Raw genomic sequence first — 14396 nt, forward strand, 5'->3', positions numbered from 1 at the left:
ATTTACATTTTTTAGCCTGGACTCAGCGAGTTGTAGGCCCGACTCGCCGAGTAGAGCTGGGACATTTGAACACGTTTAAGTTGGCGACTCGGTGAGTCCATATTCTGGATTCGGCGAGTCCCCGCTGTCTGGATAAAACCCTAATTTCAAGGGTTTGCACCCGATTTAAACCAACCTTATGCGCCCCAAGCCCGACCCCTTCACCCTCAGAGCTCTCTATATCATCCCAACCTCGTTTCTTGTGAGATTGAAGTGTTTTGGTATGATTTCTTGAAGATTTTGAGAGAAGAAGGAGGGTATATCAAGAGGAGAAGAAGGAGGCAAGATATCTTGGTGTTATTTCAGAGATTCCTTGAGGTATAACTCAGTTTCCCTTCTGTTTTTATGCTAAGAGTCCCTTAGAGCACCATTAAAGTCCTTATTGAGCCATTTCCAAGCTTGTTTATGGATTATGGATGGTAATGAGTTGATTAACCTCTAGATCTAGGCATGTTTGAGCTCCCAGAAGCTCAGATCCATGGCCTTTATGGAAGTAAATTGCTTGAATGTCCTAGATCTACCATTTTAGCCTTTATTAAGCCTTAAATCCCCATCCTATGCATGTATACACGTAAAGTTGGAAACTTTACGTGTAAAACCTACCCTAAGAGCCCAGATCTATGTATGGCATGAGCTGGATTCAGGAAAAATCGAGTGTGTAGTAATTGCATGTGAACGACTCGGCGAGTCGAGTCGCGAGTCCCCAAGTTTTCCCCTTTTCGTGTTGCTGGGTAAAGTTGTGAGTCATGGGTGGACTCAGTGAGTCGGAAGTCCAAGGCAATCTTCTTACCGCAAGAACAGACTCGGCGAGTTGTTCATACAACTTGGCAAGTCTCAGCATAGAGTGTTCATCGGGTGAAGATAAACTCGACGAGTTGTTCATACAACTCGGCGAGTAGGATGAAGTACTTGTGGTCATCAATTTAGAAGGAGAACTCGTCGAGTCAATGCCTAACTCGATGAGTAGAGTCGGGATTAAGGACAACCTTGACTTGGACTTTGACCTGGTCAAGGGTAAAATGGTCATTTTACCCTAAGTACATCTAGCAGTGTTTGACTGAACGTTTTGTGGGAATTATAGCCAGAGGACTTCCGGAACAACAGCACCAGCAGTAGACAGGCAGTTCCCGCTCAAATCAACAGCTACTCCGAGGTGAGTTACCTTCCAGTAGCAGTGGGTCTACGGCCACAATGTCGGCCCACCAGTAGGAGTTATATGTTAGATGATTGTCTCTGTGATATTTATCTAGGGTTGCTACTACATGTGATATGTTTATGTGCTAGTATGATATGATGCCATGTGCTAGTGACAGTAGGGGGAGATAGTCCCCAGATTACCGGTTGATAGGACCGAAGGGGCGGTCATGCCCAGCCATGCTAGATAGATAATGTGATATGTGTTATGTGGTAGTAGTAGTAGGGGTGAAATAGTCCCCAGCATCTGGTCGAGAGGAACGAAGGGGAGACCAGCACCCAGATATGCTAGTCAGTATCCGGTCGAGAGGACCGAAGGGGAGGCTAACACCCAGATATGCTAGTCAGTACCCGGTCGAGAGGACCGAAGGGGAGGCCAGCACCTAGATATGCTAGTCAGTACCTGGTCGAGATGACCGAAGGGGTAGGTCGGGCACCCAGATATGCCTGACAATATATGTATGTTATGTGGTTATATGGTATGCGGTACAGTGGGGGAACTCACTAAGCTTCGTGCTTACGGTTTTCAGTTGTTGTTTCAGGTACCTCTTCAGTCAAAGGGAATGAGCAGGCGCGGTAGCGGCCCATCACACACACGCTCCTTGTTTTCCGCACTATGAGTCATTTTGGGATTTGTACTCTGACATTATCATGTTTTATGTTTTGGTTTACGGCCACGGGACATGTTTTATCAAATGTTATGATCGTATGATATTTTGTTACAAACGTTTTTACAAATCACTTAACCAAAAATAAAATTTTTGGCCCGTATTTTTGAGATGTTACACACAAACTAGTGGGCTGACCTTGATGCTTTCGACCCACGGCTACTATGAAGGAAGACTCACCTCTAACCGCTGATAATCCACTAACTGCTCGGGTCGCTGAACCGGATTACCTCGTACCAACTAACAATACATAAAACCTTAATTAATAACTAACACAATAACTCAAAATCTGAGGCCCACTCCATAATCCAACTTCCTAAAGGGTAAAAGACTATTTTACCATTTTCTTACTTGGCCCAAAACCAAGATCCAATCCATTAGCATAAAAGCCCAAATCTCTAAATGGCAACCCAAAGCCCAATATGGCCCAACTTCCTAATTGGACCCAAAACCATCATGAGACCAATATTGAGAAGGCTCACAGACTATCCATGGCCAAAAGTCAGAAGTCCAATGGCCCAACACGGCCCAGGCCTTAAAAAGGCCCAAAATCAACTTGCTGGGGAGTTAGCCCCGCGTACTCACCCTCGAAGCACAAGGTACAAACGAACGATGCAGAAATCCAACATTACGTTGAGTGTACCTCCATGTACGCCTAACGTACTCAATAGGGACCCAAAAATAAAATTAAGCTCTTGATGGTTAAGACAATGACTTCCAAACTCAGATATGACCCTAATGAGATGTCTTAACAAGTAAAGTTGGCAACTTTACTTCCTTTTCATGGCTTAATGGTACCAAAACCTTAAAACAAACCATAATAAACACCCAAACTCATGCATGGTCCAACACAACTCATCAAGATGACAATTTTAGGAACAAGGGACCTCCCAAATGTCAAGATTCAGCATACTAAGCTCTTGGAGTAGCCCATACTCACAAGGATGACTCTAAGGACCAAAATGAACCCAAAAATACTCCTTAAACTATATCTAACACTTAGAGTCATCAAGATAGAAACTTTATACCTCCAGAAGATAGATCATGGTACATAAAGGCTGGATCCAAAAGCTCCAAAAACCACACCAAATGAGGATAGGGTTTCGATTCTAGGGTTTAAAGGGATGGAGGTTGAAGATCATTATAACGCCCGGATCCTGGTATGTAACTTTAAATCAAATTATTCATTTTTTCAAAGCGACTCGACGAGTTGTAGGCCCAAAATCGTCGAGTAGGAATGTAATTTGGATGTGGGACTTGAAGTCTATTCAACGAGTTGAGAGCTTCAACTCGACGAGTAGGGCTGCTAGGGTGAAACCTTATTTTTCAGGGTTTTGCACCCTATTTAAGCACCTTAACCTCCAAAGGTTGGCCTCATTTGCAGCCTCCATCACCCAAACCCTAGCCACGAAACCCTAATCCACTTTTGAGTGTTTTTGAGCCATTGTCGTGTGTTCTTTGTGATTTTGAAGCTTGAGAAGGAAGGAGAAGCTTGGGGGTTCAAGAGGAAGATAGTAGATCTGGAATTTGAGCTGAATTTCTGACTCATTTGACGTATAAAGTTGATACCTTGGCTTTCTATTACTTAGATCTTCATTTAGGGTAGTATATTGTCACTTTTGGGCCATATTGAAGTCATTTTCGGGATTTGAGTGTATCATGAATTTGTGACTTCAGATCTAGACACTCATGAGCTTATGAGGCTTAAAGTTGCCAGCTTTATCTAGCCTTGGTCCTTCCCCCATGCCCTAGACCTCTTATATAGCTTAGTTTTGGTGTTTCTAGCTTCATGACACCATGCATGAACGTAAAGTTAGCAACTTTACGTGGTAACTTAGTCCTAAGGGGGCTCGACGAGTTGTTCATCTAACTCGGCGAGTTGGGTTGTGGTCCCCCAACCTTTTCTGATTACTGTGCAAACTCGGTGAGTCTAAGAGATGACTCAATGAGTTGGCTAAGGTTTCCGGGGTTTCGTAGATTGAAGAACTCGACAAGTTCAAGGAAGGACTTGACGGGTTATAGTGAAATGTCTCGATTCTGTTATAGGGAAGAACTCGACGAGTCTGAAGGAGGACTCGATGAGTTGGATCGTGATTTCAGGATCTATGGTTCATGGAACTCGACGAGTTGATGGACCAACTCGGCAAGTTGAGTCAATCAGAATGTTGAATTTGACTAGGATGTTGACTTTGACATAGACTTTGACCAGAGTTGATCCTTAATTGGGTTATGAGTATGATAGAGTAATTAAAGGAGATTGTTATGTGTAGGAGTTTGAGAGGAGTTGATTCTAGAGCCGAGGGAAGTTCAATTACTACACGACATCGAGGTGAGTTACCTTCCAGTAGAAGTGGGTCGAATGCACCAATGCCGTCTCACTAGTAGTTGTTTGTAGTTGAGACGATTGTCTTTGTGATAATTGTATGGTATGCCACTATCTGTTATGCTTTATGTGCTAGAATGCTATGATATTATGTGATTGTGGTAGGAGGGGTAAAATAGTCCCCGGTTACCATATGAAAGAGACCGAAGGGGTAAATAGTACCTATTTATGCCTAGCACTATGTTTATGATATGTTATTATGTAGTAGTGGTAGGGGTGAAATAGTCCCCGTAACCGGTTGAGAACTTGAGATAAACCGGAGGGTAGGTCGGGCACCCAAATATGCTTGACAGGGGTAGGTCGGACACCCTGTTATGTCTGACATGGGTAGGTTGAGCACCCTGATATGCTCAGCAGGGTAGGTCTGGCACCCATATATGCCTGATAATATGTTTATTGTATAATGTGTGGTATGATGGGGGAACTCACTAAGCTTTGTTCTTATGGCTTTCAGTTTTTGTTTCAAATCCTTCTTCGAGGGGAAAAGAGTCGACACGATAGTAGCACATCACACCACGATTTTCCGCACTATGATGTTCTTGGGATTTGTACTCTGACATTATTATTATTTTATGACATGCTTTTGAGACATATGATCTATGGTTTTTATGAAATGAAATAACTCAATAATGTTTTCCATAATCTGTTTTATGAGTTATTAAATTAAAAATGAAATTTTTGGTCTTGAATTTTGGGATGTTACAATCATAAGGTTTAATGTTGAGTTAAGAAGCTTAAATAGGGTCCAAGACCCTAAATTAGGGTTTGGGTCTGACTGGAGTATGCCATGCATAACTTTGGTATGCCCAACATACTCCAATGATGAATCACGACCCCCTTGCCTAGTATGCCCAACGTACTCCCCAAGTACGCCCCGCCTACTAGGCTTCCCCTTAATCATTCAAACTTCCGAATGGCATATCTTATTCATTTTAAATCCGATTTCGACGATCCTTATATCCACAAAAGGTGACAAGAAGCCCTACACTTCTATCAACTCATCCTTACCTTAAAACTTCCTGAACTAAAATCCAAAATCCAACAAAAGCCCAGACTCACACTTTACCGATATCCTCCTTGACTCCAAAACACAAATCGAACACCCGAATCATCTAAAATACATTACGCACACCTAAATAGATCTAAATCTGTATTTCTCAAAGGCGCTAAGCCTTATGATAACCGATCTTCAGGTCACCGCCCCGGATTAGGAAATGATTCGGAACAATGCGTTACGCTTTGTTCACAATCAACTCGAAACCCATCAATCCAAAGTTGTTTGAACCAATTTATTATTATATATTGTTATATATATTTTTTAATATTATGATAATATGATCTAAGGATCCATATATGACAAATTTTGTTGTTGTATGTTGTCTAATTTGGATGTTATATCTTGTAGGATGTTTAATCTGTATGCAAAAAATAGTTTAAAGGGTCAAAATTGTCATTTCCTCATTAAGAGACAAACACTCAATTGCCTAACCAAATATCAATTTATCGTTCAGATACAGATTCATAAAAAATCTCTATATCATTCAAATATGAATCATCCAGATACTACCAAAAAGCGCTTAAGTGATTGTTGAATTGACAATTATTAAATATAAGTGGGGTTACCTAAATAAATAAATTTCTAATTGATTAAATGAATTATTAGACGATTAAATGATACTTGATAATTTATAAATAAAAGATCATGTATAAATATACTTATTTTCACAAAGTGTATTAAAATAAGAACATTGAATTTTACTTAAGGTTACATTGTCCTCTGTTATAAGATGAGTTTATCCTAATACCCTAGACATTGAAATAAATTAGGAGTAATATATCATACCTAAAAATTAAGTAAGTATATATTTTTACCAATTGTTATAGCCATAATAAAAGTACATTATGAAGTATTATTTGGTAATACTTGAAATATGAGATAACTGATTGATATAGATGCAAAAATTCAGAAATGTGGTAATTTTGCCATTACAATGGCTTTATTTTGTGTGATTTAGGGTAAGAGTTCTTGATCCAAGCCTATAAGAGGGAAGTGGTCAATGGTTATTTCAAAATATGTAGATCGTCGAAATACGTAGATATTTTAAAATAAAATCCAGAATAAAGGATATATACTTTTTCCTCGAAACATGTTGAAATGATCATTCCAGAGCATGTTGATTGGGTCGGATCTGATCCATTTAGTATGAAGAGGACTCCAAAATAGTCCATTTTGAAAAAAAAAAGTTATTTTACAAAAAAATGTAAAATTAAGTATTTACAAAAAACCATCAAAAAATGATTAGATTACTTAATTTCCCTACAATATATTATTCTTTTTTAAGTTTAAAAAAATAAATAAATTACGATAAACTGATTTATAAACTACTTTTATTTTTTATCTTTTTTATTTTTTATTTTTTATTTTTTATTTGAGATACAGCACCTAAATATCAATTTGGTAATTCTATATTCTTTGGAATGTTTGCTTTTCCATTTAAGGATAATGAATTTTTAATCAACCGTTAACCTTATAAATGTATGATTTGATTTGACTGATTGTACTTCGTAGTCAATGTTTTGCCTCGTTACACATTAGAATCCAATTGATTGCCTTTGGATTTCATCCGGTTCTTCACTCCGAAACTCGAATCGATCGCATACTTTGTTAATTTCTTAAATCCCAAAGAACAACAAGAAAACCCAATTATTAGGGTCTCAAAAAAATTCAAGGGATTTTTCCTTATACTGCGAAATTCATGCGATTTCAGTAGATGAATCAGGAATCACAAATGAGTGAGGAATCCAAGAAGCAGAAGAAGGGCACCATTAGCGAAGAAGATGTATCCATCATCTTACAAAGGTTTCTTTTCTCCCTTTTTACTTCTTTTATTAGGGTTTTAGCGAAAGAACACAAATTCGGATTCATTGCTGCTTTGTTGCGATTTGGAACAAACGCTCATATCCGCACTTATTTCATTAAGTTAATCTCTTATAATGGATGAATTCATCTCAAAGGAAGCTCTTTTGTTGAATAAATGTTCGTTTTTGATGTGATTGTTTCGAAGGTACACAGCTACAACAGTCCTAGCTTTGCTTCAGGAAGTGGCTCAACTCGAAGAATCAAAAATAGACTGGAATGCAATGGTGAAACGAACCATGACTGGTATCACAAATCCAAGGGAATACCAAATGCTTTGGCGTCATTTAGCTTATCGTGATGTAATGCTTGAAAACCTTGAAGACGAAGCTAAACCTCTGGTAAGCATCTTGTATGTATATCTATTCTTAAAACACTCATCTGATATAAGATGTTTTCCATCGTCCATCTTTCAGTTCACATATTTCTTAAATTCCAATTTGCAGGATGATGAAAGCGATTTAGAATACGAGCTTGAAGTTTCTCCACCTGTCAACAACGAAGCTTCAATGGAGGCTGCAGCATGCGTGAAGGTAACCAAGAATACTTCCATTTAATCAGGTGTTACACATATAAGTAACTGTTGCTCCAATTTTACTACAAACCCTAAACCCTAAACATAAGTGTTGTTGAACTGATTGAATGCTTTAGGTACTCATAGCTTCAGGCTCTACATGTGATTCTGGATTGGAAAAAGGGTTGACCATTGAGGCTCCATTGACTATAAACATACCTAGCGGAAAGTCAACAGGAGATCTTTCTGAAAATTCACAAGTAGGTAGTAATATGAGGGGGACAAACATCACAGTTCCAGTTTCTGTTCAAAAACAACCAGTTGCAGTAGTTGGATCTACAGAAGGAGTTGAAACAAATTGTTCAGGAAGTGGGAATTTGCCACCTAGGAGGAAAAGAAAGCCATGGTCTGCAGCTGAAGATATGGAACTTTTTGCTGCAGTTCAGAAATGTGGTGAAGGAAATTGGGCAAATATCTTAAAAGGAGATTTTAAGGGTGATAGAACTGCTTCTCAGCTTTCTCAGGTTTGTTTTCTTTAAGTTTTTAATCAGTGAATGTCATATCCATGGAAAATTAATGAATGTGAAACCCATGTAAGTAATAGTATCTCAGAAAATTAACATTTTTTATTTTATATTTACCAAGATTTCATAGTTCCTACATATACATCTTCAGTTTGACTCCATAAGAAAGTCAAAGTCTGATACTCTGTGCTAATATTATGAAAATGATTGACATCTACAGAGATGGAATATTATAAAAAAGCGTAAAGAAAACTCGAATGTGAAGACAGGATCACAGCTTTCTGAGGTACATTTAGCAGCTAGAAGGGCACTTAACATGGCTCTTGATCAGCCTGGAGTTGATAGTTTAAAGTCATCTTCTTCACTTGGTATGACTTTTTCTACACATAGCTCTAACACAGGGACAATTTTTGTAGTTTATTTTCTACACAGGGACCAAACCTGCCAACATATGAAAATCATAAACATATGGACTGTTTTACTACAAAATTTTTACACAGAGACCTTTTCTGTAACATAAATGGACAGTTTTTGTAAGTTATTTTCTACACAAGGACCAAACCTGTAAAGATACAAAACTATTGTGACCAAAATATAAAATCTTAAAATATACTTCTTTTTAATTAGATATTATATGAAGAAAAGAAAGTAGAATGACATTATAATAATTGGGTCGATTTTTTAAAGTATAATGCTGTAATAGGAAGATGAAAACAATGAAAGACCTCATTTCTTCCTAACTCATTTAATTTCCACCAATCGTAACGTGACAGGTAGGACAAAATCAAGCATCACCACCAATACTTCCATCCGCCCTATTAATATCATACCCCCTGACACTCCATCCACTAGCACCCGTGAAGACTCTTCCACAAAAACATTCCCTAAAATCTCCCCGAAAACACCACCAAAGTCTCTCCTCAACGGCCCCGATCTGGTGAAAGCCGCCGCGGTTGCCGCCGGGGCCCGCATCGCCACCCAATCAGCCGCCGCCGCTATCTTAAAGCAACAGTTAAAGGGCGCCATCCACATTAAAACAAATGCTACCAACTTCCGGGACCTACATTCACCAAACACCTCACGCCCGCTTGATCATACCTCGAATCTCGGACCCGTGGGCCCCGTAAATCCGGCCCGGGAAACAAATGGTGTTGCGGTTTCCACGCTGGCGAATTTGCCTAAAACGGGACAAGGTGAAAATGGCAATCTTGTGAAAGTGGAGGGGTTGGTTTTGAAAAATGATTCGAATAAAAACGTTGAAGATACTTCGGAGAAAAAGGAAGTTAAAGAAAATGAAGATGTGCGTGAGTCTATTATTGGTGGTGATAGTGAACCTATGGTCACGGAAACATGCAATAAGAATGAAAGCACGAAGCAAGAGAATTAGGCCATGACATTATGTGTACTGTGTTTGACATGCATTGGACTGTGACAAAGAATGAGACTGAGACTGATGGCCAACCCAAAAAGGTGGGACAGGGATAATGGATTCACGCTTGATCTCTCATCTGTGCAAAAGACGTGAATACTGTTGTCGTTCTCATCATCAAAACTAGTTTTCAAAAAGCTTGTCCAGTCGAGTCCAATCGAACACGTGTTCATGAAAACTTGTAACTTCTTTGTTGTTAGATATTTGATGTATTAGGTTTGGTAGAAATTGTGAATGGTGTTGTATTTAGTTTTATTAGGAATTGTGAAGGCGTTGTATTCGGTGGCTTTACTCGTGAGTTTATGAAAATGATGATACCCGGATTTTTTATTGTCATGGTAGTTGAATCCTGTTGATTTTCCGATTCATCATCGAGTTTAATACCAGGAAATTGCCTGTTTAGATCACATTAAACATGTAATTGTAAGAGGTAAATCGCAGAATACAAAGAAGGTGCATGGCATTCTACATCTAACTGTGTTTGTTTTATTATTTGTGCACAATTTGTTTTCAATATTAATAATGTATTTAAAGCTATGTAAATGATGCTAATGCAAGAAATGAAAAACTCATAGGAAAAGGAAACTGTACTATTGTGCGTAGGTTAGTGCATACCTTGCTACCGATAGTTTCGATGTGCCTATAAAAAATTAAGGCATTGCTGGACCAGAGGAAGAAGTTACAATAAGAATGGGAAAGCAAAATAAATAACACACAACCCCCCATACCAGAATCGCCAACCCAAGGAGTGTCCGTTGGGATTTGATGCGATCTATACGTGCTAGTTTTATACAGTGGAAACAAACAGATAACCCTATGTGTACATGCATCCTAAAGATCTAGGTTTTTAATATAATAGCAATCTACTTTCAAAATAAAAAATTATTAACCTTTGGTTCCTTTTGATTTCTTGATTGAGATCTTGACGGCCACACTTGCAAAAGATGAAAAAGACCCAAACCAGGAATTCCACTAGTGAAATCACACCCAAAACACCAACTAGCAAAAGGGTTCTTTAGGAGAAAAGCTAGGATAGAAAATCTAATCCTAGGAGGGTTATATATTTCGTCAGGAGAGAGAGAGAGAGAGAGAGAGAGAGAGAGAGAGAGAGAGAGAGAGAGAGAGAGAGAGAGAGAGAGAGAGAGAGAGAGAGAGAGAGAGAGAGAGAGAGAGAGAGAGAGAGAGAGAGAGAGAGAGAGAGAGAGAGAGAGAGAGAGAGAGTTTTTAAGCGCAAAAGAGAATCACCTGGTTTATAACCCCTAACAGTTTATTTATAGTCTTAAAGTTTTAATTCATATATCCAAGCCAAGGATAATCCTTATCCTTATGCGAATCACGCCACATCTTTTTATCTCTAGGATAAAATCGATCTCTTTATTATCCTAGGAGGTTATGAAATATTGTAATTAATTACTAATGAACTAATTAATATTCAACTCATTTAATTAATTAAAACAATGAAATTCATTCCGAAATAATTTTCAATTACTTTATTAATTCATAATAAATTAATAACTTATTTTCTCCTAATTCCTTATTGCTTAATTGAGTTATGAAGGTAACCCAAAATGACCCTACTATTATTAAAAATATTACCAATTAGTTAATGACATTGGACACTCAATCCAGTAGTCTCTCACTTGGACAAGTCATCAACTACATGTAGTCCAATACTTCCCTAATAATCAGCAGAGAGTGTGCATTCTAATGCAACTGCCAAACTTTGATCTAATCAAGATTCATTCCTTAGATAAGTGATTGGTTATTCTTTTGCTTTAGATATCTATATGAACCTAATATATGAACAAGGTTCTCAATTTTGAAGATTATGTTTCTCAATAAAGATTTGTGATGATTGCATCCGACTACCAAATTGAACACATCAATTCAGTCAGGACCCAACCAGACACATTAGATGTCGGCATCAAATCATCGACGAACCCATAGGTATTGCTTTTCCTGTTAAGGTAGAAGGAACAAATAAACATAAACTACATGGTTTTTATCTACTTACCATATCATACATGTGCATACCCTTTATTAATATCAATTATAAATAACATTTCTTGGTTTGAAGAATAAAAGATATTATCATCTTAGAATTACTCGTGACTTGATCCATGAAGTAATCTCTAAGTGTAAGTTGTTCCACTACGTAGATCTCTATTAAGTAATCATGAGTGTTAGCGCAATCTCTATGTTATGTCTAATCTCTAATGATACCCTATCCACGATGATGTCTATATCCTCAACACGTTTCCTCATGTAGTGATATTTCTCGAGTATATGTCACACCCCTGACCGAGGCGGCAGAACACGTCGGGCTGTGCGACAAAGTTCATGAATCACATGCAATTGGATATATAACACAAGTACGACAATAAACAAAACAACATTTATATTCCATCTTGATGTTTGAATACATGGTTCTTACAAATAATAGTATAGTACATAAATTGCTTAAACATGTAGGCAAATATAACGAAATAAAACTAGATATTTAAATCGCCTGAAACTCCATGACTAACCTTTTGTCTGAACGTTTGTTTTATGATATCTTGAGAATACATGTCGTTTAGAGGGTCAAAATAAGGTTGGTGGAGTTATAGGTTTTCTGCTAACAACAGTAATACTTTTAAAAGTCTAAAAAATATTTTCTTTGTAAGTGTAACCATGCTTAAAACAATATTTGCAAGGAATCTTTGAATAAACTTTGAAAGCCAAAATGTATCTTTACATAAGTAATTTCATACTTAAAATAGTTTTGAAAGCAATCAAATTCATGGTTTTGTAGTAAGAGAGCTTAATTCTATAGTGAATCTTAGGGAAATTGTCAGAAAAGTCCCAATATTTTCGCAAAAATTATACTTTACTCCCAAAAAAGTTTTTTGAATAAAAAAGTCCAAGACCCCGGATAAACGTTACACTTTAACTCTTTTTTTTTATAACCTTTTTAGCCGGCAATCACTTATGTGGCATGCCAAACTGGAAGGGGATGCTGACGTGGCAGCCATGTCAGCATAATTCAATTTGCTTAAAAAAATCGAATTTTTGTAGAGAAAAGAGTGACAAAGGTATCGAACACGCAACTTCTCACTCCCATAAAACGCATCTAACCAGTTAAGCCAGAAGTCATATATGTTTTATTTCCTTCACATGTATATATAATCTTTATTTAATTTCATTAAAGTTCTACAAAACATTTTTTCTGGGAGAAAAAGTTATCTGCCATGGTTGTAGTTAGCAACCGCAGATACGGATAAACGGATATACACATAAAGTTGTTTAATAAAGTTTGACTATAAAGGTGATTATCTAAAGTATATGAATAAAAGTCGAGTATGTTTGATAAGTATAAACGTAACAGTGTATGATATTTGTGTAAATAGGCGACAAATCTTATGGGAGTGTACACAAATACATGAAGAATCTAGGATATATATATATATATATATATATATATATATATATATATATATATATATATATATATATATATATATATAAGCACGATATAATGTTTAAAACTACAGAGTTGATAACCGATTACGACACATGTTTTATGACAAGCTTTTTATACATAAAAAGTTATAGCACTTTGTAGTAGAAAGTCATATCATTTTTACTAGTTGTAATATAATCATAACAACTATAATATATCTATATGACATATGATTACTATTTTATTTGTATATGAGGTGTTATTTAACAAAATAACATATATAAACTAGTTATAAATTTGTAAGTGTTTCTAAAAAACCGAATAAATTATAACACATGTATTCTAGCTTTTTATACATAAAAGGTCATAGCACTTTGTAGTAGAAAGATATATCATTTTTATTGGTTGTAATAAAATCGTAACAACTATAATGTATCTATATGACTTATGATAACTAGTTTATTTGAAAATAACTTGTTACTTGTTTAATTAACATTTTATAAACTTGATATGAGTTGTAAATCAAAACAGAAAATTTAATTTAGAATAACGATTTTTTCCCTGTTTTAGAAAAAGTCTAGAAAAATTATCGGGATTCAGAATTAGGATCCGTAAATTCTTAAGGTTTAGAAATTGAGTCTAATTTGTCCCTAATTTTTTCCTTGACCTGATATTGACCCTAACTAAGCTAAAAGTGACCATTTTTACAGACTGATCCGAAAAAGGACTGCAATGATAGACAGTTTTGAAAATAATCATAATAAATTGTATAAAAAATGTATGAATGTGTGAGAGTAGTCATTGAAAAGGTATCGATCTGAACTACTTGCATATAAAACAGTTTTGGAAACTATAAGGTTTAAAATGGGCAAAACATGTCTTGAACAGACCATAATTTTTCACATAAATTGATCACATTTTGTAGTATGTTTTCAAGAGTGTTTTTGTAGAAGCACATATATTACCCCCCCCCCCCCCCAAGATATGTAAAAAACATTAAAAATAGTCCGTAAACACTCACCCTTGATGCGTGATTTGTGAACTAGATTCAATAGTGCAATTATCTTTGAGAAACACTTTGAGAAAACACGAACTAGAATTGATCTAAACCAAGGATGTTTTGGGCTTGATTTAAACCCACAAAGAACAATGAAGACTAAAGTATTGAACTAGGAAACACAAAAAAAAGATAACAACACAAAGGTAGCACAAGGTGGTGGTGGTTGGTCGTCGAAAATAAGGGCAAAAGGAGGTGGCTACGGTGGTGGAGTGGTGGTTCTTGGTAG

General features: G+C 36.7%; 1 protein-coding gene across 1 annotated transcript; it reads left to right on the plus strand.

Annotated features, from left to right (window-relative positions):
• The first annotated feature begins 6830 nt into the window (after positions 1-6830).
• LOC145073501 (uncharacterized) lies at positions 6831-10004 on the plus strand. The gene is made up of 6 exons (XM_079020047.1): positions 6831-7144; positions 7350-7542; positions 7648-7734; positions 7853-8239; positions 8460-8607; positions 9013-10004. Exons 1-6 carry the CDS (start codon positions 7056-7058, stop codon positions 9624-9626), a joined length of 1518 nt encoding a protein of 505 aa, XP_078876173.1. The 5' UTR covers positions 6831-7055; the 3' UTR covers positions 9627-10004.
• The last annotated feature ends 4392 nt before the right edge of the window (positions 10005-14396 follow it).

Source organism: Lactuca serriola, chromosome 9 (assembly GCF_051521515.1).
Source record: "Lactuca serriola cultivar US96UC23 chromosome 9, Lser_US96UC23_V15, whole genome shotgun sequence".
In the NCBI taxonomy this organism is placed as follows: domain Eukaryota; kingdom Viridiplantae; phylum Streptophyta; class Magnoliopsida; order Asterales; family Asteraceae; genus Lactuca; species Lactuca serriola.

Coding starts and splice junctions, on each gene's coding strand:
- LOC145073501 (XM_079020047.1), top strand. CDS start 7,056: ATGAATCAGGAATCACAAATGAGTGAGGAATCCAAGAAGCAGAAGAAG. Junction 7,543..7,647: donor AAGACGAAGCTAAACCTCTG/GTAAGCATCTTG, acceptor TCCAATTTGCAG/GATGATGAAAGCGATTTAGA. Junction 8,240..8,459: donor CTGCTTCTCAGCTTTCTCAG/GTTTGTTTTCTT, acceptor TGACATCTACAG/AGATGGAATATTATAAAAAA.